Source organism: Pipra filicauda, unplaced genomic scaffold (assembly GCF_003945595.2).
Source record: "Pipra filicauda isolate LSUMZ 115617 unplaced genomic scaffold, ASM394559v2 scaffold98_size3848907_pilon, whole genome shotgun sequence".
NCBI lineage: Eukaryota > Metazoa > Chordata > Aves > Passeriformes > Pipridae > Pipra > Pipra filicauda.
In genome coordinates, this window is record NW_024105186.1 from 1,157,480 (window position 1) to 1,183,791 (window position 26,312).

A 26,312-nucleotide genomic window follows, 5' to 3' on the forward strand; every position below is an offset into this window, starting at 1 on the left:
ATTAGGTCAGGCCAGCAGCCCACACACCCCAAGACTGCCAAAACTTCTCCCTGCTGTGACTGCTCTTTGGTTTGGTGCACCCAGGGATGTTGTGAATGATTGTTGCGCCTTGCCCTCTTCAGCAGATACTGCAGTGCTTTCTCAGTCTCTGCCTCTCTGTTCTAGGATATAAGGGTGGATGTTTACAATCAAATTTGTTAGGACTCCAGCATCAGAAAGGCTGCTGTAAATCTGCAGAAGAGTGCTAAAGCTTCTCATCTCCCCCAGAGTTAGAGGACCAGGTTGGTTCCTGAGAGAGTGAGTGCCACCAAAGAGCATCTTGGATGCCCATCGGAAGGTGGGATGAGTTGTTCTGTGGTGATGCCTGTTCTCTGTGTGCTGACCAAGCAAGCATAGCTGAGCCATTCCAGTGACGTGAAATGGCTTTTAGCGTGCTGAAGGGGGGTGAGGTGAGCCCTGAATCCCACCCTCACCAACTGGTAGAGCAAAACACGCTCTCCCTGTGCAGCTCTTGGAAGTCAGGGAAGTAAAAAATTACGATGCATCTTCTAAAATCCCTCTTTGGTCTACAGTGCCAGAGACAGCACACTGCTGGGTCTCTATTATGTTTGTTTGAAATTGGTTTCCTCTCCTTTTCCTCTGATGGGAGATGGAGGGTGACTTCCCTGATTGCTTTGCTGCTGCCTGTGGCTGTCACCCAGAGGCACCTGCCCAGAGAATTGACAGCACTGCTTAGTTTGTGTGCAACCCAGGAGTGTGAGTTCTGGGGACCAGCGAAACCCTCCCCACAGCAACATTTTCCAGGAGATGGTATATATGACCTCAGGCTCATTTGGATGCTTTTATCAAGTCATGGCTATTAAATCACGATTTTTCACCTTGCGCTTGCTCTGTTTTGGAGGGTTTTAATGGCTGCTTCACAAAGGTGCTGTACAAAGCAGGTAAGAAGGTTTGCATCCGTGATCGTTCAGCCTCACCACCACTGGCTGTGGCATGGGACAGGGATGCTGTATTTTCCCTGGAGAAAGAGCGAGCTCTCAGGCACATGACGTGATTCTTGGAGCTGCCCTGTGCACGGCCAGGAGACGGACTTGGCTGATCCTTGTGGCCCCCTTCCAACTCAGGATATTCTGTGACTCGGAGGGCCGTCGCGAGCCGGAACGGAGGTTCCAAGGCGCGGTTTCCCGGGACGCGGCTTTCCGGGGCCGGGCCGGCCGCTTCCCGTCGTTCCGGGGCCGACGCTCCGCCCGCGCCCCGTTGGCGTCGGCGGGAGCGGGGCGGGGCCGGACCGGCCGGGCTGGGCTGGGCTGGGCTGGGCGGCGGAGCGGCGGCGGAGCGCGGGTAAGGGGGAGTCCGGCGGGAGCGGGGGCTGGCACTGAGGGGGCTGTGGGGGGCTGTGGGGACAGGGACAGGGGCAGGGACAGAGCCGTGCCTGTCATTGGGGCGCGGGTTTGGGTTGGCGGCACACGAGGGCACCGCTGCGGAGCCGCTCAGGGGTCCCTCCCCGGACCGCTCTCCCCGCGGGCTGGCCGTGGCACAGGCGGGAGGTGCTGGTCGGCCGGGACATGGGGCACTGGCTTTGGGCAAGAGGGCAGTGTCTGCTGGGGTGGTCGCGGTGCCAAGCTTCGTGGGGGCTTGGGCTCGGGCGTGATCCTCGGGGCTGCTCCTCGGGGATGGCTGAGAGGAGGCAGCAGCAGACGCTGTGGGAAACTTTTGGAGTACACCCGCAGGGTTTGGAGCAGGAGGACTTTGGGGAACGTGCCCCGACCTAGAGGACACAGTCACGGCCTAGAGAGGACAATGAGGAGGTGGCCCTGGCTGCGGCGAAGGAAGGTGTGACCCAGCTGCTTCGCAGGCACACGTCCTTTCTAACCCGCTTTTGGTGTCCACCAAAGCCCTGGCTGCGCTCGTTAATGGGTTTGTACTTAGACTTTAAAGCCCTCAGGAATTCTGAGAGCTGCGATGCTCCTAGGTAGCCCTCGCTGGCTGTGGAGGGAGGTGCAGGATGCTGCAGGTGGCCTTCCCTGTGTCCCCACCCTGTGCTGCTGCAGCAACCAGGACCGTGGTGAGCAGCTGGCAAGGGCTGGGGTGGTCAGGAACAGGTACCACTGAGTTTCCGTCTGCAGGACTCCTGGGCCTGAGGACAGCCGTGGTATTTGCTTCTGAAATTCAGATGACAAGTACCCATGCTTTATTTCCTGAAGGAATTCACTGTATATGCCTAACTATTAAAATTCATGACTTGGAAGTTTCTTGCTCCAAGATCTGACTCGGATGAAACTGTCTTGAAATCACTGTGGAAAGATCTGCAAACAGTAACTGTTGCAGCAAGGAATTGGTATTGATGTGTAAAACTGTGAAAGGAAGTTTACACCTGAAGTCTCAAAAAGCTCTGTGGTTAAGTCCTAAAAACAAAACACAATGGAGAAGCTGGGACAGAATGACCACCCATTCTCAGAATTTATTGTCCCAGGGCAGGCTCCAGACCTCTGCATAAACCCTACATCATCTGCTTCACTACCCGCAGCAGAGACTGTTGCATGGTGGGACACTCAGTGCCTTAGGGTTATGGTATACCCAGAAGAGCCGTGAATTCACAGAGAAGGTCATGCAGGCAGTTTTTCTTTTTTACGTGTGTATTAGTTCACAGCACTGCCAAGGTGAGCACGCTGCACTCTTTTCAGTTGTGGTGGTGTTATGGAGAATTGTCTTAAGCCATTGGGGACTTAGTTGGTGAGAAGCAGCATCTTTTTAATTATTGCAGGATACAGGTACCAGAGCTTGTTCGTTCTCAGGCTCTGCTCAAGAAAATGCTATCAGCCTGCCTAGATCAGTAGGGGAGGCAAGGCCTGGGAGGTTGTTTTAGCTGGTGTATTAAAGGTCTGGATGCTGTTGGACTAATGTGTGGCACCGGCTGAACTGGAATCCCTTTTATACATTCCCATGTCTGTGAATATGATGCAGGATAGCTGCTGTTGTTTATCCAGAGAAGCTGAAGCGGACTCTTTTACGTGTAGACAGGACTCTGCCAGATCCTGCAGTAACCTTTGCAAGGGTCTCAAGGACTTAGACCACGTAGATAGAGCAGATGCTGACTGTGAGGAGCATCACAGTATCTCTGGAGGTGAACAGGCTGGGTCACAGCCAGCAGCACTCCGTTTCCAGGCAGATGCTCTGAGTCTGGAGATTGGGACAGAGGTGGGCATGGCAAGCCTGGGCAGGGCATGAAGTTGCCTTGGAGATTGGGCAAGATTTTTAAACACTGATTGAAAAGAGATCCATGATGAGTCTTTTGCCATTAGCCTCTTCCAAGTCTTTCTGTCTACAGCAGATCTCTCCAGGAGTACATGCCAGCAAGGTTACTTGTAAACTGGGCATTGGAAGTAGGTAAGAACAGGGGAAAAAGGATTCTCTTTGGCCCGTGACTGAGGAATGTGGAGGAATACAGGGACTCTTTGGTACTTTATAGCCTGGCAAGGGTATTATCTGAAGTGACAGGACTTCTTCTTTTTCCCCTGAGGCTCCCGCTTACATGCTGTCCATGTGTCAAGGCAATTCTCTGCAGACAGCTGGCAGAGTGCAAAGTTTAGTAGTATTGCCTGCAGATGAGTCAGCAGAAGAGAAATAGCTGGTTCCTGTAAAGTGCAATGATCTTGTAGGCAAAGCAGCACATGACAGTCACATCTGACTGTGCCAACGCCTCCCAGGTTCGGAGGGACGATAGTGCAGCCTTGGGGCAGGCAGTGCCACCCAGGGAGCTGTGGGTGTCCCAGGGCCTCGCTGGTCCCACTGCCAGTCTTGTGCTCGGGTCCAGGGTAGGAATTGGAGCAGCCTTGAACTGGAGCATTTATCAAGTTGTTACAGTCAGCTCTTGTTTTGCACAGGCTTTCAGTTTAAGTAGCAGGATTTATTTTGCTTTGGCATATAAATCTGCATGTGAAAAGCAAAAGAAGTGGCAGAAGAAATCGTGCTGCTGATGTAAGTTTTCAGATAATATTCTTCAAGAAGTCCTTTGGGACATCAAAAGGCAATGCAGATGGGCCAGGTCCTCGTGCCATCATTGTGCTCAAGGTGCAGAAAGATCTGATCTGCCTCTCCGGTGTAGTGTGAGGCAGGAGTTCTCTGACACCACCAAGGCTAAAAAACATCAGTGCTGTCTATGAAGATGAATTGAAATAAGGCTTTGGCTGAGCAAGAAGATTTGCTGTGCCTATTCCGACCTTTTCCACCTGCCAGAGGTATTAACTTTGATGTTGTGGTTAAATTCCAGCTCTGATGATGGTGTAGTTAATTCACACTAAGGAAGGAGTTTTAAATTTTTTCCCTGCCTATATATCTTCTTCCTTGGTGGTAATCAATGCTTGTCCTTTTTCCCTCCCAGAAGCAACTGCGTTTCGGTGGGATTCAGTGATTCCCTGACAGGGAGGGTGACTCTTCTGTCTGGTAGTCGACTGCTCCTCGCAGAGCTCGTACAGGTCTCTCTCTCTCAGTGAGCCAGCTGGCAGGTGATGCAAGGCCCTTCTTTGGTATGGGATATGCACCAAAGAAATAAGTTTAAGAAGCAAAGCCGTTAGTGTTTTGTAAAGTGGTGCAAAGGCTGTGGTTTGCCCCAAATGGGACACTTCCAACCTTGCTCCTTGCAAGCAGTTTCTCATATTTAGCCATGGGCTCACTAATGTAGGAGGGTGACGCTTTAAAATAGAACAATGTTAATATTTTACAGCAGGGCTCTTTCTTCTGGTTATGCTTGGTTTCTATCTTGGAGTTTTCAGAGTGAGCTTTGAGAGTTGTCTTGTCTTTCCTCTTCCCCATCTGCTGCAAATGTAATTAATTTTAGAACAGGCAGTGTTTTATGCATTTGGGGAACCAAAGCTGTGTCCTCATGTGTTAAGGTCAGCTAGAGATGCTGGATCCCGTTGTTAGTAATTGTTTAGGATGCTATTTTTGTCACTTGGGTCAAAATGAAACATTCTAAGATTAGCAGCTTTATTGCAGTAAGGTGTGTTGTTTTTGGAAACACGTTCCCAGTTTTTAATGAAGACAAGTTTGGTACTGGGAGGACTTCCCAGAAATGCACTAGCCACAGCATAGAGGTTTTAAAGTTCCAAAGAGTGGTAAAATTGTTGTTTAATTTCTGCATTAATTTGAGTAATTAACAGAGCTGCATCACTCAGGTGCTCAGCCCAGCTCTCCAAACGTTGCAGAGGCTTCTTCAGCAACACCTAACTTGTAAGATCAGAGCAGATAGACCATGTTTATCCCATCCTTGAAGCAAGTTTCTCACTCAGTATATCGGGTAGAGCTGCTGCTGCTTTGTGGCTGGTACTGTCTCACCACTGCTACTTATTTAATGCAATGCCAGTAATAGAATATATGAAGTTGGAATCCATTCGCTTATGTTGTTTGCCATCATTTCACTACAAATACCCTGAGAGGTGAAAAAGTTAGTTAGGGTGGAGGAGAGCCGGTGGTTTGGGTGTGGGAGGGGCTGGAAGAAGCTGTTGGAGTTTCCTCCTGGCCCGGGACAGTGCTGCTGTACATCAGCCTAAATCACGGTGTTGCCCTGTGCTGTAACCTGCAGTCTTTGTCTGGCCACAAGCTCTGCACCCAGCAGGAAGGTGATGGTGATAATTCAGCTGAGAAGTTGGTTGCTCTGGTGGGCTGGGCTCACGTGGGAAGAGCTTCACCTGGTTGTGTGTAGGGGCTGCTATGTCCATGCTTCAGCACCAAAACCTCTGCCGGTGCTTTTCATGTTTTGCCGGGCAGTGCTTCAGAATGTCTGCATTCAGCATGTGAACAAGCTGGTTAATTCTTTCCAAAGAGAAGGAAAGGGAGTGGTCACAGACCAACAGGGGACTTGAAGCACAGTGAAATTATTTTGACCAAAAAACAAGAAAAGCTGCTGCTGTTTCCCTCACTTTTTCCATGAATGCTGGGGTTACTTGAGCCAAGGACAGATGTTCAATGCTTTTTGTGAACTGAATGATTTCTGCTGGGACCGTGGTGATGAAGTAAATGACTGATACAGTGTGCTTGCAAGGTGACACTTTGCAAAATCTAGGAATGACTTGTGTCATACCCTGTGTTTTCACAGAGGCATTTTGGAATCTGCTGCATTTATAGCACCGATCTTGCCTGAAAGTTAAATGTTTAGTTAAGTGTTTGAAGACTTGAAGCCAGGGTTGCAAACTCTTTTTGCCTGAGGTTGCTTTTGCATCCTCCCATATGTTTGTTGTTAGGAAATGGTAAATTAATTACTGGAATGGGGGAAACTTGGCAAGCTTGACTCACAGGCATTATGGAGTGAGTGCCGGGTGGGTCATGCAGTTCTTAAGTGTCCTTGTGGTTGCTCTTCACTGTCGCTTTTATCTTCTTCACAGTATTTTTTGGCTCCCCACACACCTAAGATTCTCTTTTCCTGTTCTTAGTGTATTGTAGCAGGTCTAGCAGGGCAGCCAGGGATGCTTAGATCCATGTAGCCCCAGCCCAGTTCAGCTGTGTTTGGCTCTAATGCTGTCCCTAAGGTGTTGTCTTGCTGATGCTCAGTGAGGAGAATGGGATGTTTATGTGTTGTTTAACTGCGTTGGACTCCTTACTTTGGAACATTCCTTAACCTGGAGTCATTTGTGCTTGAGTAAGTCCGATCACTGAATCTGCTTCTTAACAGAGCTTCCACAAAGCACACTTTCCTTGGCTGCCAACAGCAGAGGTTTGCCAGTGGCCCTTAGTGAGGACAGTCCCAGCTCATTCCAAGCAGGAACATTCAGCAGAACCCCTCTGCTGAGGAAAAGGGTGGTATTTAGGGGGGCATCTGCCCTTTCTCATACCCTGCACTTGCCCCACCTAGCACATTCCAGCACACCCATAGCATGTGGGTGGAGAGACGTTTTAAATTCCACACTGCTCTTATTATTAGGGTGTTGAGGCATGCACGTAAGGATCATTCCTTGGTGGAGGGGTCATGCTCTTCTCAGGAACAGCAGGCCAGAAATGCCACTTGCTGCGCTGGAGAGGTGCACACTTCAAGTGAGCAAGAGACATAACGCTGCTCTTTAGTTTTTGCAGATCTACCACCCATTTCTAAATCCTGCAGCAGCTGAAAAGGGAATATTTGCCACCACACCTTCCTGTAAACCCGTAGTTTGGCTTCAGCTGTGTGAAGCTGGGCTTTCTAATACTCCAGGGCCCCTTTGGAATGGTATGGTGACTCCAGCTCAAAAGCACAGATAACTTACTTCCACATAGCTGTCACAGTTTCTGTCCCAAATTGGTGGTCTGTCTGTCTGTTCATCACAGAAGCAGTTCAGCTGTACCACCACTAATGACAACCTGGTACATAAAGTGCCAGAAGTCAGTGTGCCCTAATGTGGTGTCAGCAGCTGCTTCACCATCTGCTGAGTCACCACTGCGGTGGGGACAGGGGACAAGAGGGGAGCATGGTGGCAGCCATCCCAAAGTGAGCTGTCCCCACTGGGGAGCTGCAGCTTGGTCTTACACAAACAACAAAACAAACAGCAAGCCACCTAGTCATTTAAGTTCTGACCCCTTCCCTCACCCTTACCCTTCTGCTTAGGCCTGCTCCTTCCTCTCTTGAGGTTTCTACAGGGATGCAGCACACCCAGCCAGCTATCTTGAGGGGTGTAAAGGGTAAAGAGTCCAAATGAGAGCTGGGGGAGGGCTGAATGTGGACTGGGTGCACCATAATCCTTAAGTTGCTTTTCAGATATGAGAGTAATATAATTAGCCTTTTAGTAATGATTTATAATTTGTATTGCAACTCTTGTTTCAGTTTCTCTCCAGCCAGCTGACTGCTGCACACTTCTCTCTGCAGAACAGCTCTGAGTTGCATTAAATGATTCAGTATTCCCACCAGGCACTGTTTGTCAAGCCTTGGCAGCTGATGCCAAATACAACTGGCTAAGCCCCTTGTGAGGTGGCTGTGTCTTTGCACTGACCTTCTGTACACTGTGCCTGCTGTTGACTGATTCTGCTTTGGAAGAACTGACAAATCTCTCTCTTTTCTTTCTTTTTTTTTTTTTTTTTTTTTTTGTTTTGTTTTGTTTTGATTTTTTTTGCCCCTCCTTCATTTTGTTCCAGTTCTTACTGGACGTACTTGGCAAGATGGAGCCGCCAACCTCCTCCAGGCTGAACTCCCGAAAGAGAAGAAAAGATGGATCTGGCCCTAATGGGGCAACAGAGCTGGATGGAATCCCTCCAAAAATGTCCCGACGCTCACTCGTAAGTAAGCAGAGATATGAATTTCAGGAGCATGTGAGATCAGAACATTGAGCTGAGGTGGTTTGTCTGTGGACACAGAAAACAAGGGGGGGGCAGAGGAGAAGAAGCACATGACAGTAGCTATCCTTCTTGCAAATCCAGTTTGAAATCTTCCTTTGTTCATACTAATAACATACTTACAACGTGAGCTTAAATTAGGTCTGAGGCAATCGCTAAGCTGCTTTTGTAGTGTGTCCGGCTTGTCACTTAAGCTGAAGTGGCACAGGCACATATAGATATCCATGGAGGAGTAGCATGTCGCTTCTGAGAGGTGTGTTTTGAGTGACCCAGTGGGAGGGAGAAATACTCCAAGCAAGCACATGGAACTGCAGGAGGGTCTGAAGTCTGTAAGAACCCACAGAAGTAATCTGTTGAATCCATGCTCTGAAGGACTGGGAAGATCACTGTTTGATTCTCTTGGTCCGGAGAAAGACTGCGTTTATGCTCCTGGTACTTCAGGATTGTTCAGGAGCAATAAAAGTAAAAGCACAAACAACTGGAAGGATTTCTCCTAGATCAACCTTGGGACAGCTTTAGCAAGCTAAAGCCAGAGGGATCTCTTCTGAAGGGGGTCTGGGCAAGTTAATGCCAATGTAAAGGGCTGACTTTAGCTTGTCCTTGCCACAATATTGCAACAATGGGCTTTTTACAGTTCTCCTCTGCCCTCTTCCTGGAGCTGTCCCGTGCATCACGTGTGCTCTGGTTGTTCTTTCCTTATCTCTATCAAAAGCCAGCTGCCATCCCTGCCACGTCGCACTGGGGTCATAGTCCTTGGCAAAATAGGGTGATGTGTTGCAGCTTTCCTCCTCAATGGCAACATTTTGCTCTTCAGGGCCTTCAGCCCTGTCCCACAGCATTGGTGGTAATGAAGTAAGAGCAGTGCCAGCAGTGAGAACTGGGGAGGCAAGCATTGGGAGTGGAGGCTTGAGCTTGTGTGACTTATCCCACAGAGCCTTTATATCCTTGACTGTTGTCAACCCCACCCTGTCTCTTTTAAAGACCCCATGTCTTTTCAATAAGGAAAGAGAAATGTGCAGGTTATTATTCCATGGGAGTCACTTGCTCTTCAAGTTGGTGCCTGTCCTGTATCAGAAGTAAAGCATCTGTCTACAAATAGCACAAGACAAGTGATATCTAGCCACTTTCTAAGCTTCCTGCCTGTTTTTTAGCCACAGGGCAAACACAGATCTCCTGTGAAAGATTTCTTTTTTTTCTTCCATTTGCAAAAGTTTTATTTATTATAGCAAGAGTAATAGTGTTGCCTAACTGTGAGATTACCTTGAAGCCTTTACCACTCCCAACTAAGCAGCTGGCTGGCAGAATGTTCCCCCGAAGCAGCAGGACTCAGCAGCAGATGGTGGTAACAAACCTGCTGACACATAAGCCTGTTGTACTGTGCACACCACGTTAGGTTCTGACCCTCCCAGGCCCTGCAGAGGAAGGGCAAGACACTGGCAGGACCTTTTGAGAACGTTTCTCTGTTCCTCTGATAATTTTGATAGGGCTTTTTTATGCTTTTATTCCTAGCTACATATCAGGTGTGTGCCAACCAAACTACAAAGAATCTGGTTTTATTCACGAGTCCCAGATACAATGGCAGTGAAGAAAGGAGAGGCCTGCAGGCCTTAACTGACAGTAAGGATCCTGGCAGAGGAGGTGGTGTGTGAAACACGGAGCCTCAGTAAGTTAAAGGAGATGCTCAGCAGTATCAGTTTGCTTGAATGTAGTGGTCAGTGGTTGTTTTCCTGTGCTCTTTTCTATAAGCACTCTAATGAGGAATGACAGTAGCAATAATAGCAGTGGTTTTTCTGGTTGCAGTGGTGCTGGGCACCGTGGCAGGATTCTGCAGGGGGACAGGAGGCCAGAGAGGAAACTGCTGATAAGACTTTTGCAGCTTGAAGATGTTATTGGTCTGTAAGCTTGTTTCCTAGTGTTCTGACTCAGGAACGAGTTGTCCGTTGCTGCCCCACACCTTCCAGCTAGAAGGAAATTTTGTTATGGGAAGAGCAGATGTTTTGTTTCCATTTAGAGCAGACCAGAAATGATGCCTGGACTTCAGCTGTTGGTTAAATGTACTGCTGTGGTCAAGCTAGCAAGTTAGAGTTGTTTTCTTGAAGCACCTGGAGTATTCTGCCTCAGATTGAGGTTAGTCCCTCACTGTGTATGGCTCAGAAATGGTGAATGTAATATAATATGACAATACACACATTAGTGCTGCTGTTGGTATTGCTCTTCTGCTCACTCATCTACTCAAATCAAGGAGCTGTTACAATTTGTATGTCATGGCACAAGCACTCAGGCACAGCAGAGTGATGGTCTTTCTAGAGTGGGCATAGCTGGAGCTGCAATAGTGAGGTTTGAAGCTTGGCTTGTGCTGCTGTGAAGTGCCGTGTGTCCAAAGTTTGGGTTTAGCAGCTGCAGATCTGAGCCACCGGTTTTCTTGGGTCCAGTATAACTGCTGTCTTCTAAACTCTACATTGCTTTCTCTCTTGCTCTCTAAACTCAGGCTAATCACCCTGCAGGGCTGTTTTGAGGTTTTACACTAACTAGTCTTTTAGTACACGTGTCTGAACTGTGCAGAGACGCAGTGAGTCACTCAGTGGCTTAGGACACTGCAGTGGCAGTGCTGCTGCTTTGAACTGCCCTCACCTTTGCATTCTCACAGCGAAACTTCCCTGGCTGTTTAGGGACTGAGGGAACCGGCTCCGTTTTCAGATGAAGTGGAAATTGACTACAGCAAGCCATACATCAGAGTAACCTATGAGGAAGCGATGAGAGGGACCCCTTGTAAGTAAAAAAAACAGACTGGAAGGAGATTGTGTAAATGTTGGGGTTTTGGGGGGTGCATGTGATTGTGATATCTCTGAGACCAAAACAACCTTGTGTGTTGGACCAGATTTGCAGCCAATGACTTAGTTAATGCTTTGGTGATTAGATAACTGTTCCCATGTGAAATTGGGCCTGTCAGTACAACTGAAATTGTAGGTGTGAGGAGCTGTGCCTTCACCAGTAAGGGTATTTTGAAGCAAACGTATTTGTTTTAACTCTTCCTGTGCCACTGACAGCTATAGAGTAATATCAGATACATTTTCTGTACTTACTTTGTCTGTGGTAGCTTGAAGTTAAGCACTTTAAAAGTCATCTTTTCTGATAATCGAAATGGGCAAATGAAAAAAAATACATATCTGAATGTCCCATTCTAGCCTGGATTTGAAGTAAAGTCAGTGTCATTAAACACAGTTGGCCAGCCTCACAACAACAATGTGGGAGAAACACTGTTCTCTTTGCAAGTCCAAAGCAGAGGCAGGACTGACTCCTGAGGAATGACTGCCCTCTCCTGCCAAACAGAGTGTGCAGATGGTGCCATCTTATTTGGCCTCTCTGTTATAGCTACAGAGACAATAAAAATGCTGCATTTCTATCTACCTGACTGCTGCTGACAGATGAGCCAGCTCAGATTGAGACCTGGCAGTGGTTTCCTGCTAGAGGCTCTGAAAATCCAGTGTATTTCACAGTCCACATTAATTTCCCAGCTGAAAGTCTCCAGAGCTTGCACAAAGGTCTCTTGATTTCAACACTGGTAGCTTTTCTGCCTGCTAGGACTAAAATACACTGCATGCTTCCTTGTTGCTGTTTATGTCTATGCTCAGGAACTGTAGCTGCTGCAGGTACAGAGGAAAGGGAAGGATGTCCCAGCCAATTTCCAGAATGTGATTGTACATTCATAAAGGCTTGCCAGGACCAGCCTTCTTTTGGCATACAGAGAGCTTTTGCAGTCGCATATCTCCAGATCCTTGGCTCTTTAGAGCCTCCTGACATCTTCAGACTGAGGTCATAGAATCACTAAAAAGTGGTTGCAAGAGGCTGTCCTCAAACTGACTCCTCTGCTTAGCTTGAACTTGACAACCCTGACCTTTGCATCAACTCCTCTTCCTGCTGCCCTCCAGGCTCTGTCTCTGGGTACCTTCAGGGCCCTCTCCAGAGCCCTGGGGTCTCAGCAATCCTGCTAGGTCTTATCTCTACCCTGTCCTTACTGCAGCTTTGGTGTGCCTCTGCTCACACCACTTCCCTGAGTCTGTCTGCCTGACTAGGCTAGAGAGCAGCAGGCTGTTCCCGAGTGTGTCAGATACAAAGACTGTGTGGCTTTCTGTTACCAGCAGCAAGAGGACTGCAATCCTGTATAGTCTCAAGACCAGAAGTCAGGGAGCCTCCCACTATTACATGGCAGGGCTAGACTATCTCACTTTACCTCTGTGCTGACCTCAAAGAGCTGAGCTACAATTTCCCCTGGCAGAGGTAGCCTGAGGAGAGATTTGTTCCTCCATATTTATTTATGGATTTAGCTGCTAATGCCAGAGGTTCAGCAGAATTGTGTCTGCTTTGCTTTGTGTAGTCCAGCTTGTGTTTTGGATAGAGCCGTTGGGTCTAGAGGAGGCAATGATGCTGGTGGGGGATTAGAACAGTCTGGTCCCTCAACCAGACTGGTAGCTGTGGCAGCAGGCTGCAGAGGGGGATTCTCTAAAGGTCTTGAGATGCCATCCTGGCAGGCAGGAGGAAGTCAGGCACCTATGAAACATGTGGGCCAGTTCCCTTCTGGTAGTTCACTGCTGTGAAAAAAGTTTATTCTGCGTTTGGATTTCCATAGAAGGGAAATGTTCAGGGTTTGCTTTTCCTTAGGTCTCCCTTTATCTTGTTAGGGTGATATATGGTAGGCTTTCAGTCTGCCTTTGAATGTGATTGTATTTCAGCTCAGATGCATTTGTTTCCATGTGGGAAGACGGAGAGACAGCCATTTCTCTTCACAAATCTGTCCTGGCTATGGCTCTGTGTTCTGTAACACCCCCATGAGCTTAAGTAGGTCCTCAAATGCAGGCATGAGCAGCAGCTGCTTCTCCCGGAAGGCATCTTCACAACTGTCTCTCTGTCCCTTTGGCACAGTGGATCGCCCCGTCAGAGTTTATGCCGATGGAATATTTGACTTGTTTCACTCTGGACATGCCCGGGCCTTGATGCAAGCGAAGAACCTCTTCCCAAACACATACCTCATTGTTGGAGGTAAGGAGTGACCTTGTTGTCTTTGGCTGTTGCAGGAGTACAGTTTACCTGCGTCTGGGGTTGTGCATACAGGGCTTTTGTCTTTGTGGCCTCAGTGGCTCTCACTGAGCTGGTTGTCCCAAATGTTGCTGGAGTCTTATTGCAATATGTTGAGGGTTGGATATGTCTGCAGAAAGATTCCCTTTACCAGGTGAGTGCTTCAGGAAAAGATTTTTGATCATGCTGTTCTAATTCGACCCTTCTATTTTGTGACAGATACAGGTGAGTTGCACACCTGAGTATCAAAACGTATTAGGGATAACTGAGCATTGGACTCTTGAATAAGACAGCTAAAGAATGAGTAACAGTCCTTCTGTGGCTGCTTGAGCTTTGTGTCATTTATATTGCTCTGCAAGTCGCTCCCCAGCTCCAGCTCCCTGCTGGGGATTGCTTATGGGAATTGCTTAATGCCAGACAGATCCCCTTAGGAGCGTGGAGATCAGAGTCATTTCTTGGGCATGTGCCTGGACACATGGAAGTCAGTGAGGCCCCATTTCTCCAAATAGAAGTTCACCGTTTTGGCTGTTAGGTCGTAAGTCTTTAGATGATGCCAGAAATATCCTGCTGAGTGCCTGAGGGGATCTAACACAGGTGTTTTAGCCAGGCTTCCTTCAAAAATGTAAGAGGAAAATGGATACCCTTCTTCTGGCTGCTGCAGTACACGGGCCTCTGTCCAGGCAGTGCCTCTGTGCCCCTCAGGCTGTGCATGTTGTCTGTCGAGAGCTGACCCCTGGTCCCCTTGCACCAAGACTGAGACAAGAGGCCACAGCCCAAGAGAACATGAGCTCCAAGCTGGGAACAGTCTCACCCGCTCTTTATCATGTTTGTCGAGAACGTAAATACATCCAATACCAGTGAGACTGGTAATGCCCTGTTTACTTTTGAGTCTGATAATCAAATAAAACTCCCTCCTCAATACCTTGCGTTGCAGATTATGAAGAGTTGTTAATTTGCTTTCTCATAGAACATAATAATTAAGCTAACTTGATTTCCTGTGAATTCACCCTGTGTTTTAATACAACTTTCCAAGAACTCGACTGTGTTATGGCATTTTATGAAAGGGGAAGCTTAGACAATGGGTTTTTTTGTGGACTTCAGATTCCAAGCCTGAGACATCCATAGGCTTAAAAGCCCAGTAGGCCCCCAGGTGCTGTTTCATACAGGAGAGTTGTCTTCTGTGTTGACTGGTTTTCTTGATAAGCGCTGTAAGCTCTAGAGACCCTGAAGGTTTGGGGTGTGGGCTTGGGCAGAAATTCCCCAAACAGCCTGCCCAGAATTGCTCAGGAGTTTAGTGCCCTGTACTGCTCCCTGTTTCTGGTTCTTTATGGCTGGAAGAGCTGGGTTTGGAAGTGCCATTGCCAGCCTCTGCCAGCAGAGATGTGTGCAAGATCCTTTTACTGTGAAGCACCGGGGTAAGTACCTCAGGCTCACTGTTGTCTGCCTGTTTCTCCAGTCTGCAGTGATGAGCTGACCCATAACTTCAAGGGCTTCACGGTAATGAACGAGAATGAGCGGTATGATGCTGTGCAGCACTGTCGCTATGTGGACGAAGTGGTGAGAAACGCGCCATGGACACTCACGCCCGAGTTCCTGGCAGAGCACAGGGTAATTTGCGATATCTGATCTTTTTGGAATTTTGATTAGCCTCTTGTCTGTTCACAGCAAGAATTCATCCTTGAGGGTGACCTCTGCCTGAGCAAGCTCTTTCTGTTGAAACTCCTTGACTATAGAACGAACTGGGTTATGGGGATCGAGTGGGTTTCTTGGGAGACTAGAAGGTTTTGCTGAACTGGCAGGTAATGTTAAAATAAGGTAGAGATTGTGACATGGTGAAGAAGCCTGAGAGGGTTCTTGCTGTTCCAGGAGAAGTTGGTGCTGGGTAGAGATAGGTGTGAAATGCAGTAGGGAGAGGATAACATGGGTTGGAAGGGATTTCTGGGGGGTGTCTGGTCCAACTCCTTGCTTACAGCAGGAGCAGCTTACATTTTCATGAGCTTCCCTGCAGCAGGAGACCAGGCAAGCTGCCTTGAGAGTCTTTTATTAGTTGGTGAGATAAAGTGAAAGGAATCTCTAACATCTGTTGAACTGCTTTGAGAGGTGAAGGAGTCTCCAGGGGAGACTTGTTGCCATTAACAAACCATTTCTCTGCGGGGCTTAAAACAGCTGTGTCCTTATTCCCAGGCTTTCCTTGCCTCTCTGGCGTGTGCTTACAATTGATAGGCAATTGCCAGTGAGAACTTGGGACTGCTCAGTGTTGCTTTCTTGCTGTTCTCTGTCGCACCCCTGCGTGGAGGTGTTGAGCCGAAAATTACCAACCTTTGACAGAAGCAGACCTGCACATTCAAGATAAAATGTTGACTCACTTTCTTAATTTTCAGATCGACTTTGTTGCACATGATGACATCCCCTATTCCTCTGCTGGCAGTGATGATGTCTATAAGCATATAAAAGAGGCAGGTGGGTCTGAGTCAGATTCCCCAGGGCTTTCTGTCAAAGATCTGCTGTAGTTTCTCCTGTGCCTGTGCATGGGAGGACTATTTATGCCTGGGGAAGTGGCACTGCCCCTCTGGGAACAAGGTCTGCCCAGGAGGCTTTGAGGGCAGGAAGAAGCAGCTTTGGGCCCCATTTCATATCACTAGGACTGTCCCATGTCCCAGGCCATGCATGGCCCAGCATTAATTCCTAGTTCCAATCTAGCTGTGATTGAATTAACTGCCACCTTTTGAAAACATACTGCAGTTTGTCTTACAGATTCTCACAAATGGGGAATTTCATGAGCTTAGCAAAGGGGCTCCTCTAACTGTTTGCTGTAAAATTCACTGGGGGTGCAGCTTTCTTATACTATCCAAACTTAGCCCTCACAGCGTGTTATATTTCCACCCACTAAATTGTAGGGCCCCTTGTCCCCACACTATTCTATATGCAGTGGGTTATGATCAATAGTCTTTATACCAGCTAAAGTAAAGAACTTTTCATTAGAATACCTGGTATTTTGACAGGGTTTTGACAAGCTGTGGTCTTACTTGGGTCTTCCTTATAGTCCCAAAAAGGAGGACTCTGGTATTGTACATTCAAGGTCAAAGATGTGGTGATAGGAGGACAGTTAGGAAAGTTGCTCTTGACAGGAGAGATTGTTTCCTAGTAGAGGTGGCAGCAGCTTTTTGCCATGTGTCTTGCTACAGCTGTCTTGGGTCCTATTCCCCAACTTTAGGCATGTTTGCACCCACTCAGAGGACCGAGGGGATCTCAACGTCAGACATCATCACACGGATCGTGCGGGACTATGATGTTTATGTCAGACGGAACCTGCAGCGGGGCTACACGGCTAAAGAGCTCAACGTCAGCTTCATAAACGTGAGTTGAAGGGGGTCTCAGCACACACTGCAGGGTGAGAAGATGCTGAGTCTTGTCTAGTGATAGCACAGTCCTGCCACATGCCAGTAAAAGGCCTGTCTGCAGAGCTAAGCATTTGCACCAAACCAGCCTCCTTGGAGTAGAAATTAAACTTCTTCTGCCCCTAAAATCACCTCAGGGACCCACCCAGAGGAACTGGTGATTTGCTAATACTGCTCCATTGTCAGAGATATCCTGGTGACATTTTACCTATTGAAAGAGCTGGAGAGAGGGTGTGTGACGAAATATGTGCTTTCTTGAATTGAATGAAAAGTGGGTTGTTTTTGGCAGCAGCTGCTGTCTCATCTCTCTCCTGTTCCCTCAGCCACCTTCTTAAGGTCATTTGTTAGGATAAAATCTGATCCTGTTCCCACTGTACTGTTCTCTTCCTGGAGCTGCAGGAGTAGTAGTAAGCACTTGAGTAGGACAGAAGGACGTGCCCTGATCCTCTGCTGAGCAGCTCTAGCCCACAGACAAAATACATGGCAGAAGACACTTCTGATGTTGGAAATAAAGTAGTAAACATTTTTTTATCACTCAGATACCATGCCTGTGAACAACAATGAAAGAGGAGAGGTAACGGCTGCTTAGCCTCTCTTTGGCATGTAACTCTGCCTCTGTTTAAAAACACCCAGCAAAAAGCCTGGTGCTGTTGTGATATGCAGACAGACCTACAGCAGGTCACTCAAATCTAATCTGTATGTTATATAAATATTTCCTTCTTCCATGCACTCCTATTAGATAGTGCTTATCTCTCGCTTTAGCCTTGCTCTGTGTGCTGTGTCAGTGCCTGCCACAAAGTGTCTCACAGCCCCACTGTGTCTGCCATGTAGTCTGGGGAAGAAGTGTCATGGAAATGAAGGAGAAGTGTCACCAGACTAATGGAGATGCTGAGTCTTAAGCAGCAGTTCAGTGTAGTAACACAGAGCAGAAGTGGTCACCACTGAGATTTAGTGAGCTGTGTTCTGATCCACCACTTACTGTGCAGGAGAAGAAATACCACCTCCAGGAACGCGTGGATAAGGTGAAAAAGAGGGTGAAGGATGTAGAGGAGAAGTCAAAGGAATTTGTCCAGAAAGTGGAGGAGAAGAGCATTGATCTCATCCAGAAGTGGGAAGAGAAGTCCCGAGAGTTCATCGGCAATTTCTTGGAGATGTTTGGTCCAGAAGGCGCGTTGGTAAGGAGGTGCTCTGGGAAAAGGGGATCTTGGAGAGATCAACGCTCGTTGTAGGGCTTCTGCAGAGTCTGCAGAGCAGAGGTTTAGGGTTTAATTGCGGTGCTCAGTGGGCTGCCTGTCTCCAGACAAGTTGTCCCAGGCGTGGGCAGCCTGTTTTCAGGGAGCCGTCACCATTGCCAACTAGATAATGCTAGTTATGGTTGTAGGTGAAAAGTTCCTCTGTCGCATGAGCTGGCCTGTCAACTCCAGCTTGTGCCCTCTTGGCCACTGATCTGCCAAGAGGATGGCAGTCACTTTGTCACTGGCCTGGGATGAGTCTGAAGCTACTTGTTTATGCCAGGCTTTCCTGTGCTGCTGGGTAAATATCACAGGCACTTCATGTTAGAAGTGCTTGAAAATGTGTGGTGATTACTCTGTGTGCAGTTTCCAAAGCCCAGAGTGATGCTGGGGCATTTTCTGCTCTTACATTGCACAAAGTAATGAAGGGACACAACTCTTGCTGCACAACTGTAAGTAGTGTTCATTTCCATGACTGTTTAAACTGTGCTAACTGTCTTCCTGCTTCCATCACTAGAAACACATGCTGAAGGAGGGTAAGGGCCGGATGCTGCAGGCCATCAGCCCGAAGCAGAGTCCCAGCAGTAGCCCCACACATGACCGCTCCCCATCTCCCTCCTTCCGCTGGCCCTTTTCCACCAAGACTCCTCCTTCCTCACCCGCCAACCGCTCCAGGAATGAGTCTGCAGTCACCTATGACATCAGTGAGGATGAAGAGGATTAAGCTACCTGCCAGGATTTGCTGTGAACTGCTAATCGCAGAATCCTAAGTCCAGACCCAGCGGGGAACTCTAAATGAGCAAGAGAGCCATAGGAACAGGGCTGACGGTGAGCACAGGGCCTTGGAGGCACCCGTTGCTCTTAGCAAGGGCTGCTGCCTGGAAGCACATTCGAACCTCCTCTCCCTTCTTCTCCCCAAATCCCCTTTTTATTGTTTACGTTCTAGTAGTTTCCAGGGTGAAGATGGCTTTTATATTTTAAAAAAATACTCGTTAAAAGCGCAAAGAATAGCACTCTAGCGTGGCTTTTGTTTTGGTTTCTTTTCCCTTGTTAAATCTCCAGGCAAGAGGGAGAGTGGGAAGATCCATCTGTCTCTTCTTTCCTTCAGCTCCTCTGTCTTATCCCCCCCCCCCCAGGCAGTATCTGTGCCACTGCCAAACGGAAGACCCCTCAGTTCCTCAACCAGCATGACCTCGAGGGCACTCACAAAGCAGTGGTGTAACAAGGCTTTAGGAAATAGAGACCTCCCTGCTGGGCTGGAGCGATAGCAATCTATCCAGCAGACCCTGTAGTGCTCACATGCCTCTAAACTGAGCTTCCCAGTGTGTCGCAGTGAGGGCGTGCTGGGCAGGGGTACCAGCTTGGCACGCAGGAGTTACACCCAGGAAGGACTCATGGCACCGTAGAGTGGCACACCCCGTAAAGCATGCAGCATTCACAGCTCCAAAGTATACAGGGGCTGCAGGGGAAAGGCCTGTCCAGCTAACCTCAACAAGACTGCTAAAATTGAGCCCTCAGTTGCTGTTGGAGAGAAGAGAATGAATCTTTGCTTCAGGGCACTTGCTGTCTATGCGTTTCCTTGGGTGTGTGAGAGCCCATGTCGGAAATGAATGTGTGTACTCTTTTGAGAAGTTCCTTGTCCCAGTCTGTGGTGTGTTATACGTGTCACTGTCTGTGCAGACGGCCCCTCAGCACTGCTCTGTGTGTGTTTGTGTTTCAGTTTCTGTGCTCTAAGGGCCAGAGCAGTCCTTTACACTGGTGCTGTGAAGTCGCTGTTCTAAGGGCAAAGCAGCCAGTTTTCTGTCCGTGTCAATGTGTGCAGCTGGGCAGATGAAGGGCACGTTTTACCCCCATGAAGGGTCCCAGTTCATGTGACAGTTACTTGGGTTGTGCAGCACATGCACAAATTGGTGCAGGCTCACTCTGATCCTTGAGGCAGGCCAGAAAGAGCATCAGAGAGTGCTGCAGCTTTTTAAGTCTTTAAACGTGTAATGCTTGTTTGAATCCATGGTCCAGTTGTGCCTGCTGTCGTGTCTGTGATACACACTGAGCTTTGTGGGCTGCAGCTCCCCGAGGGCACTCGCCCTCCCGTGTCTGAGCAGAGCAGGTCAGTGCACTGTCCCACAGCCAGCGCTGGAGGGACTGGCCTTGCTGTGGAGCTGTGGAGCTCCCACTCACTTTTCTGTCAGGTTTGCCTGTGATTCCCTGGTCTCTGGGTGGAGCTGCTGGGCCGAGTTGCCTGTACCCTGCAGTGCTGGGAGCAGAGGACAGCTCAGAGCCCGGTCAGCAGTGCTGCAGGGAGGTCTCCAGATCGGGATGTGAGGCTTGGGAAGCAGCAGGTGCAAGGAGGAGACTCATCATGTGCTGCCACAAGCTGTGCACGATATGATGCTTCCAGGGTACATGGTAGCCCTGTGGTAGGAACAGGCTGCAGCTTCTTTCCAGCTTTTATCTTGTTGGTCCTTTGTCATGCTGTCCAAAGGGCTTGACAGAGACTCTGTGCTTCTGTTGAGTTCAGAGCCAGTATGGGAAAGGATATTTTGGGGATCCCTAATCTTCCACTTGGACTTCTTTCAGCAGGGATGTGTGTGGCTGTGGGAATGTGGCTGGCTGCTATGGATTTTAAGCTGTAAGGAGCAAATGATGGTCACTTGGTAGAAGCCAGTTGTTAATCCTCTGGTTTATGAGTGGTAGAGCACTTACTTTTTGTCATCCACACTGTCTCTTCCCTCATCTTCCCCACCTTCCCTTTCTCACCCTTCCCTCAGTATGGGTGTTGCATTGCTTTCCTGAGCTGGATCACGAAGGTCAGGCTACTTTAGAGCCTTACTACTGTTTAAAACACAAGTTATGCAACAGTGTTCTATAAATTTGGATAACAGTGGTGTTTTGGATGGTGGCTTATTCTGCAGGGACCTTAACATATTTGGTCTCTCTGCAAAACCTGGGGTGCTCAGTAAGAAGCCAGCCATGGTTTTACATGTAGCTTGGAATAACAGAGCTGTTTCTTGTAACCAATAATCCCTGCTTCCTCCTTGCACTGAAATTAAATTGGACACTCAAATCCCAATCTAGTCTTTTTTTCTTTTTTTTTTCCTTTGTTGTTTTGTTTTCTCATGGATCGCTAGACCAGCGCTGTCATGTCCTATCAGGAATAGGACATTGATCTTTCAGCAACACGTGACCAAGTTTCCCAGGATCATCTTGTTCCCCACAGATATACCCAATGCTGCTGCTTCAGGGCTGTCCTGCTCACCCCTAACCCATCCCTCACTCTTCAGAAGAAGCATCCAGAAGAGACATGCTTGAATTAAGCATGAAGTAAGAGGTACAGTGGGAAAATAAAATTTTACTAGCATGCAATGAGGAACGTGTGGAGTTTAATGCTGCTAAATCCAGAGTCTACTCCTGTGAGACAGCCCTACCTCACTTTCTCTGTAGAGCTGGCGTAAGCCTCTAGGAGGGGATTTTCTGATGGCAGAGAACAGCAGCAGGAGAATAGAGCTGAAAGATGCTAAGGATGCTGGTAGAAGCAAGAGCATCAGAGGGTGCTGCAACTTTTTAGGATTTTAAACATGTGATCTGTTCATTTGAAAACATGGGCTAAGTTGTGCCTGTTGTGATGTCTGTAATGAACACTTGGAAGTCAAAAGATTGCCCAGTGGTTTCTGCAAGTTGCAATTGTTCCTGATGTCTGTCCCCACCTCTGTTCTAAATGTAGAGCAGATACTGGTACGGGGGCAAGGCTGGTTAAGGCAGCATTAACTACTTGCCTGTGTTACAAAGGCTCATCGACGCTCCTCCTTTTGCCTGGCTCCAGGCTGGCAGGTGTGGATGCTGCCTTCTGTGCTCTCAGGAGCAGCTACTGCCATGGAGAACGTGCCCCAGGGACAGGCCAGACCCATCCAGAGGTCTTGGGAGAAATCACCGTCACCCTGGCCTTGCCTTGGCTCTGGGACCCCAGGCAGCAGCACCCAGAGGTCATTGTCACAGCTGGATGTTGGGCACCCCATGATGGTCCCATGCCATGGCTGTGCTGCTCTGGACTTCATCCTCCTCCCCCGTATGGAGTCATCTCCCACCCAACCTGGGCAGAGATAATATTAACCCAGTCACCAACACAAGACTCAAGTACAAATTCACCTTTACTCAGTTCTAGACAAGAGCCCCCATGCTGGAGGCAGCTTCACTGACCCCCTTGGCTTGTGGCTTTCAGGATTCAGACCCTTTCACTCGGTCCCAAGATGCTCTTTCCCCTTCTGCCTCCTCTGCTGCCTGCAGCTCCCCAGGGCCAGGGGAGGAGATGGTTGTACAGGGCAGACCAGCCCCTCACCTCACTCTGCCCCTTGGCACCCCAGTTTCTCCCTCCCATTCACGCCTTGACGTCAGTGCCCGTGGGTGCAAAGCCGACGGGCTGGTAGCCTGGCTTGTCATCCTGCTTGCGGTAGTACATCCGCGTCAGCACTGCCAGGATGAAGGTCTGCGGGATCAACAGCTGCAAGTTCATCTCTGGAAAAGCAGAAGGGTCATTTGAAGCTGCCACCTTCCACCATGCCCCCTCCCCACGCCGCACCATGTGACAGAGGGGCCCAGCCAGGAGCACACGATGCCGTTCCCTGTCTCCCGACTTACGCTGCGATCTGGCCTTGGAGGAGAAGGGCGGCGAGCAGGCGATGCTGCCATTGTTGGCCAGGATGCTGAAGATGGCAGGCTGCAGTGCCGTCAGGACGAGGAGGAGCTGCGACCACCAACACAAGTGGTGGGGGCTGCACCACTGCCAGGATCCCACCCTTTACCTTTCCCTCTGTCCTGCAGCCGGATCGGGCTCTCTCCCAGTGGTGGCTCCTGTCCCACCATCTTCCCCCCTGCCACCTCATCCCATCTGTGCTGCAGGAGGGGGCTGGGCAGGACAGGGGCTCACCTGGAAACAGGTGAACTTGCCCCGGATGTTCTGTTCAGCCAGGTGCTGCCGGGCCTGCCGGAAGAGGATGCCCAGGGCCCACAGCCCGAAGAGGGTAGAGGCACCAACCAAGGTGTTGATCCAGAGGGCCACACTCTCCGCCGAAATCTGTAGGGGCAGCACACAGAATATATTCCTGGGCTGACAAAGCTGCTGGGAAAGGTGAGAGCAGGTGGAGGCTCCCTGTCTAGGACATCGCCCTGCCCATCCCTGTGCCCTGGCACTCACGTCAGCAGGGTTATAATTCCCATCGGCGTGCAGGACCAGCCCCAGGAAGACAGCAACTGCCCTGCAGAAGGCATACTGGAAAGTCCCCAGCATCATCAGTTTAAGCTTTTTCCTGGCATGGACAGAAAGACCAATAGCACTCTGAGGTCCCCAAGCCCCTGCCTCTCTTCAGCCCAGCAGAAGCAGGGGCTGAAAGCCCTCCCCAGGGGCAGGGGTTTATCCCAGCTCTCCCTCACCTGTTCATGGTGATTTTGGGCAGGCAAGGGCAGCAGCAGCAGCAGGGCCCAGTGCTGACCACCATGGGCACATCCTCCAGGGTGCTGAGCACTGCCTCCTTCCCCCCAAAGCCCTCCACCATGACCTTCATCATGAGGCAGAAGCAGATGGCAAAGTACCTGGGGAGGAGGGGGAGGAGGAAGGCAAGTTAAGCCCCATGGGCTTCACAGTGCCCCTTCCCTGGGGTGGATGATACTCACGTCGTGGTAGCCATCTCCACCACCATCGTGGAGCGTGGGAACCACAGTCCGAAGCAGCTGACCACAGACACAACCTGGGGGAACACGAGCTTGGCACACTGACACTGCCCCCTCCTGTGGGCTGGCACCACTTGGGTGGCCCTGGCCGCCCGGGGTGATGCCCCACCACCACCCCCAAACCCCAGCTCACCGTAGGGGCCGAGCTGCTCCAGCGAAGGGTCTTCATCTTGATGGGGCAGCGGATCTTGTGGGTGAGGTAGAAAGCCTGTTCCACAAAGATCGCGACCGACAGCAGCGTCATGATGGTGCAGAGGCCCATGATGGTGAGTTGGGCCGTGTCCAGCTCTGCCGGGGAGGGAGGAGAAGCCATCTTCATCCTGTCCTGTCCCTCCTGGGGCCACTACTGCAGAGATCTGCCCCCCAACCCACCACCCCACAGATTTGGGAAGCTCTGTGCCACACCGTGCATGTCTTGCTGTGCTAGAGCTGGCACTTCTGACCTGCTGCTCCCTGTCCCCTGTCACCTGCCCCAGTGCTGACCCATCCTGGGCCATCCCCATCCCTGCAGGCAGGACTGTGGGATGGGAGGCTAAGACCCTGGCAGCACCACACTGCCTCCCCCTTCCTTGGGGCTGCTCCTTGCTTGCAGCTGCTACAGCCACCCCACCACCTTCATCCCTTGTTGCTCCTGCCAGCAACAAGAGGAGGGTGTCCCCAACCCTGTCCCCCCCACCTACGGTGCAGCAGTTGCCGGGAGGTGGGTGGCAGGGAAAAGCAGGCTGCTGGCACGCTGTAGTTCCTGATCAGCATCTCCACCAAAGTGTGGGAGAACCTGTGGAGCAGAAGGGAGTGCTGCACAGGGCCACAAGGACACGGGGACACCCAGCCCTGCAGGGTCCCTGCAGTCCCCTGGCTGACTTGCCTCACCCACAAGTGACTCCCTTCCTTAGCAGATGGAATAATCCAAAATTCTGCTGCAAAAAGTTAGATTTGCCTGGCTGAAAAGCAGCATGGGGGGCTCCGGCACCCACCTGGGGTCATCTGCCAGCTCGAAGATCGGATCCATCCTGCTCTCCTCTCTCCGGCTCCGTCCCAGTGGCTGTGGGGTTGCTCGTCACCGCCTGCCTCAGCTCCCCTCGCCGGCCCACGGGGTCAGAGTCCCCAGGGCAGGGACCGCGGGCGGACGCCGCGCCTCGTTCCAGTTTAACCAGAGCCTCCCGTGCTCCCCTCCCTCTCCCACTGCTGCAGCCACCCATTGGTGTCCCGGCCCACAGAGAGCCTCGGCCGCCCGGTTATCGACCCGGGGTGCCGGGAAGGCGACTGTCACCCGTGCCGGCAGTCCTGCGTGTCCCAGGGCACCTGTGCTGGGGTGACACTGCTGCATATCCCCAAGGGCAGCCCGGAAATGGGCTGGTGGTGCCATGGAGGGTCCAGGACGTGTCCTTCTGTCCCCTCAGCAGCGGTGACAGAGTAGGAGGTGATGCCACAGGGCGGTGGGAAGCTCGCCAGCTCCTGAGCGGCTCTGCGGGCCCTGTGAGGAGTTTGTGGTGGCTCAGCTCCAGCAGCCCCGGGGCTGAGCCCTGCAGGGAGCAGCTCCCACGGCACCAGGGGGCAGGGCTGGCCCAGTGCTCAGCCCCGGCTCAGCACCCTGGCCTCTGGGGACAACAGCAAAGCCTCGGCCTGAGGAGGGGGACAGCGGGCTGGAGGTGGCACACTGAGTAGGGAGCTGAAGTGTTAGGAGCAGTGTATCCTTGTCTTAGAGGGATCTCAGCACCCTCATGGGTCCCAGGGTTGCCCATGGCTCCAGGTGTCCTCCCAGCACCCCAAGGAAAATGAGTACTGGTTTGTACTGGGTCCCTTTGGAGCCCTCCACCCTTTGCCCCTCTGGCAGTGGGCTCCTGCTGAAGCCAGAGTGGCACTGGGACCCCAAATGGGTGCCCTGCATCTTGCTGTGGGAGCAGGATGCTGCCATTTTCATGGGAATGGGGTGGTGAGGTGGGGCGATGCCTCAGTTGTTATGGGAAGGGGATGGGGAGAGAAGGGTGTTGCTGTGGGGGTTCTGTGCATGTTAGAGGTGCTGCGCACACCTGGCCCTCCCCTCAGCCCCATTAACCAAGCCCCATATCCCTGTCCCTACACACTGTACATGCTCCCTATCCTGCCCCATATGCTGTACCCCCATACTAACCTGGCACACTGCACGCTGCACAGCCAGCCCTGTGCACTCACACACACACACTTACCTGACTTTGCACAAGCAAACCCCCCACAGGGGGTGACCACAGCCCTGGGTGCTCCTGGACCCCACATGGTGCAGGGGCCCTATGGGAGCCCCCCACCCAGCACCCCTGTGCCACACCAGTATCACCGCCAGTGTCTGGCGGTCACTGCTATGTCACGGCAGGCCCGCTCTCCTGCCTCATCTACCTGGTGCTCATCCCCCTGCAGTCCATAACCACAGGCATGATCTGCACGTATCCGTGGCCCCAGGGAAGCAGAGCCCTGTCCCAGCACGCACGCACACATGCTGCACAGTGTGCTGTGCCCACAGGCTGTGCAGGAGCCTGTTCCCCTGCCTGCACACAGCCCTGGGGCCAGCAACACCCATGGGTGCCCACTGCAGGGGGGCACACAGTGGTCCCCTTGTCCA

At 50.6% G+C, this 26,312-nt stretch overlaps 2 protein-coding genes across 2 annotated transcripts; one reads left to right on the forward strand and one right to left on the reverse strand.

The window, feature by feature from the left end:
* The first annotated feature begins 1,306 nt into the window (after positions 1-1,306).
* PCYT1A (phosphate cytidylyltransferase 1, choline, alpha) lies at positions 1,307-21,068 on the forward strand. The gene is made up of 9 exons (XM_027751072.2): positions 1,307-1,341; positions 8,098-8,238; positions 10,965-11,064; positions 13,216-13,332; positions 14,825-14,976; positions 15,750-15,828; positions 16,583-16,725; positions 17,753-17,941; positions 18,516-21,068. The coding sequence occupies exons 2-9, from the start codon at positions 8,122-8,124 to the stop codon at positions 18,720-18,722; spliced, it is 1,104 nt and encodes a 367-aa protein (XP_027606873.1). The 5' UTR covers positions 1,307-1,341; positions 8,098-8,121; the 3' UTR covers positions 18,723-21,068.
* Positions 21,069-22,125: 1,057 nt separating this feature from the next.
* On the reverse strand, positions 22,126-24,804 carry SLC51A (solute carrier family 51 subunit alpha). The gene is made up of 9 exons (XM_027751073.2): positions 24,694-24,804; positions 24,400-24,494; positions 23,853-24,007; positions 23,663-23,736; positions 23,423-23,581; positions 23,187-23,298; positions 22,920-23,066; positions 22,631-22,736; positions 22,126-22,507 (listed from the first exon to the last, which is right to left on the reverse strand). Exons 1-9 carry the CDS (start codon positions 24,726-24,728, stop codon positions 22,371-22,373), a joined length of 1,020 nt encoding a protein of 339 aa, XP_027606874.1. The 5' UTR covers positions 24,729-24,804; the 3' UTR covers positions 22,126-22,370.
* Between the last annotated feature and the right edge of the window lie 1,508 nt (positions 24,805-26,312).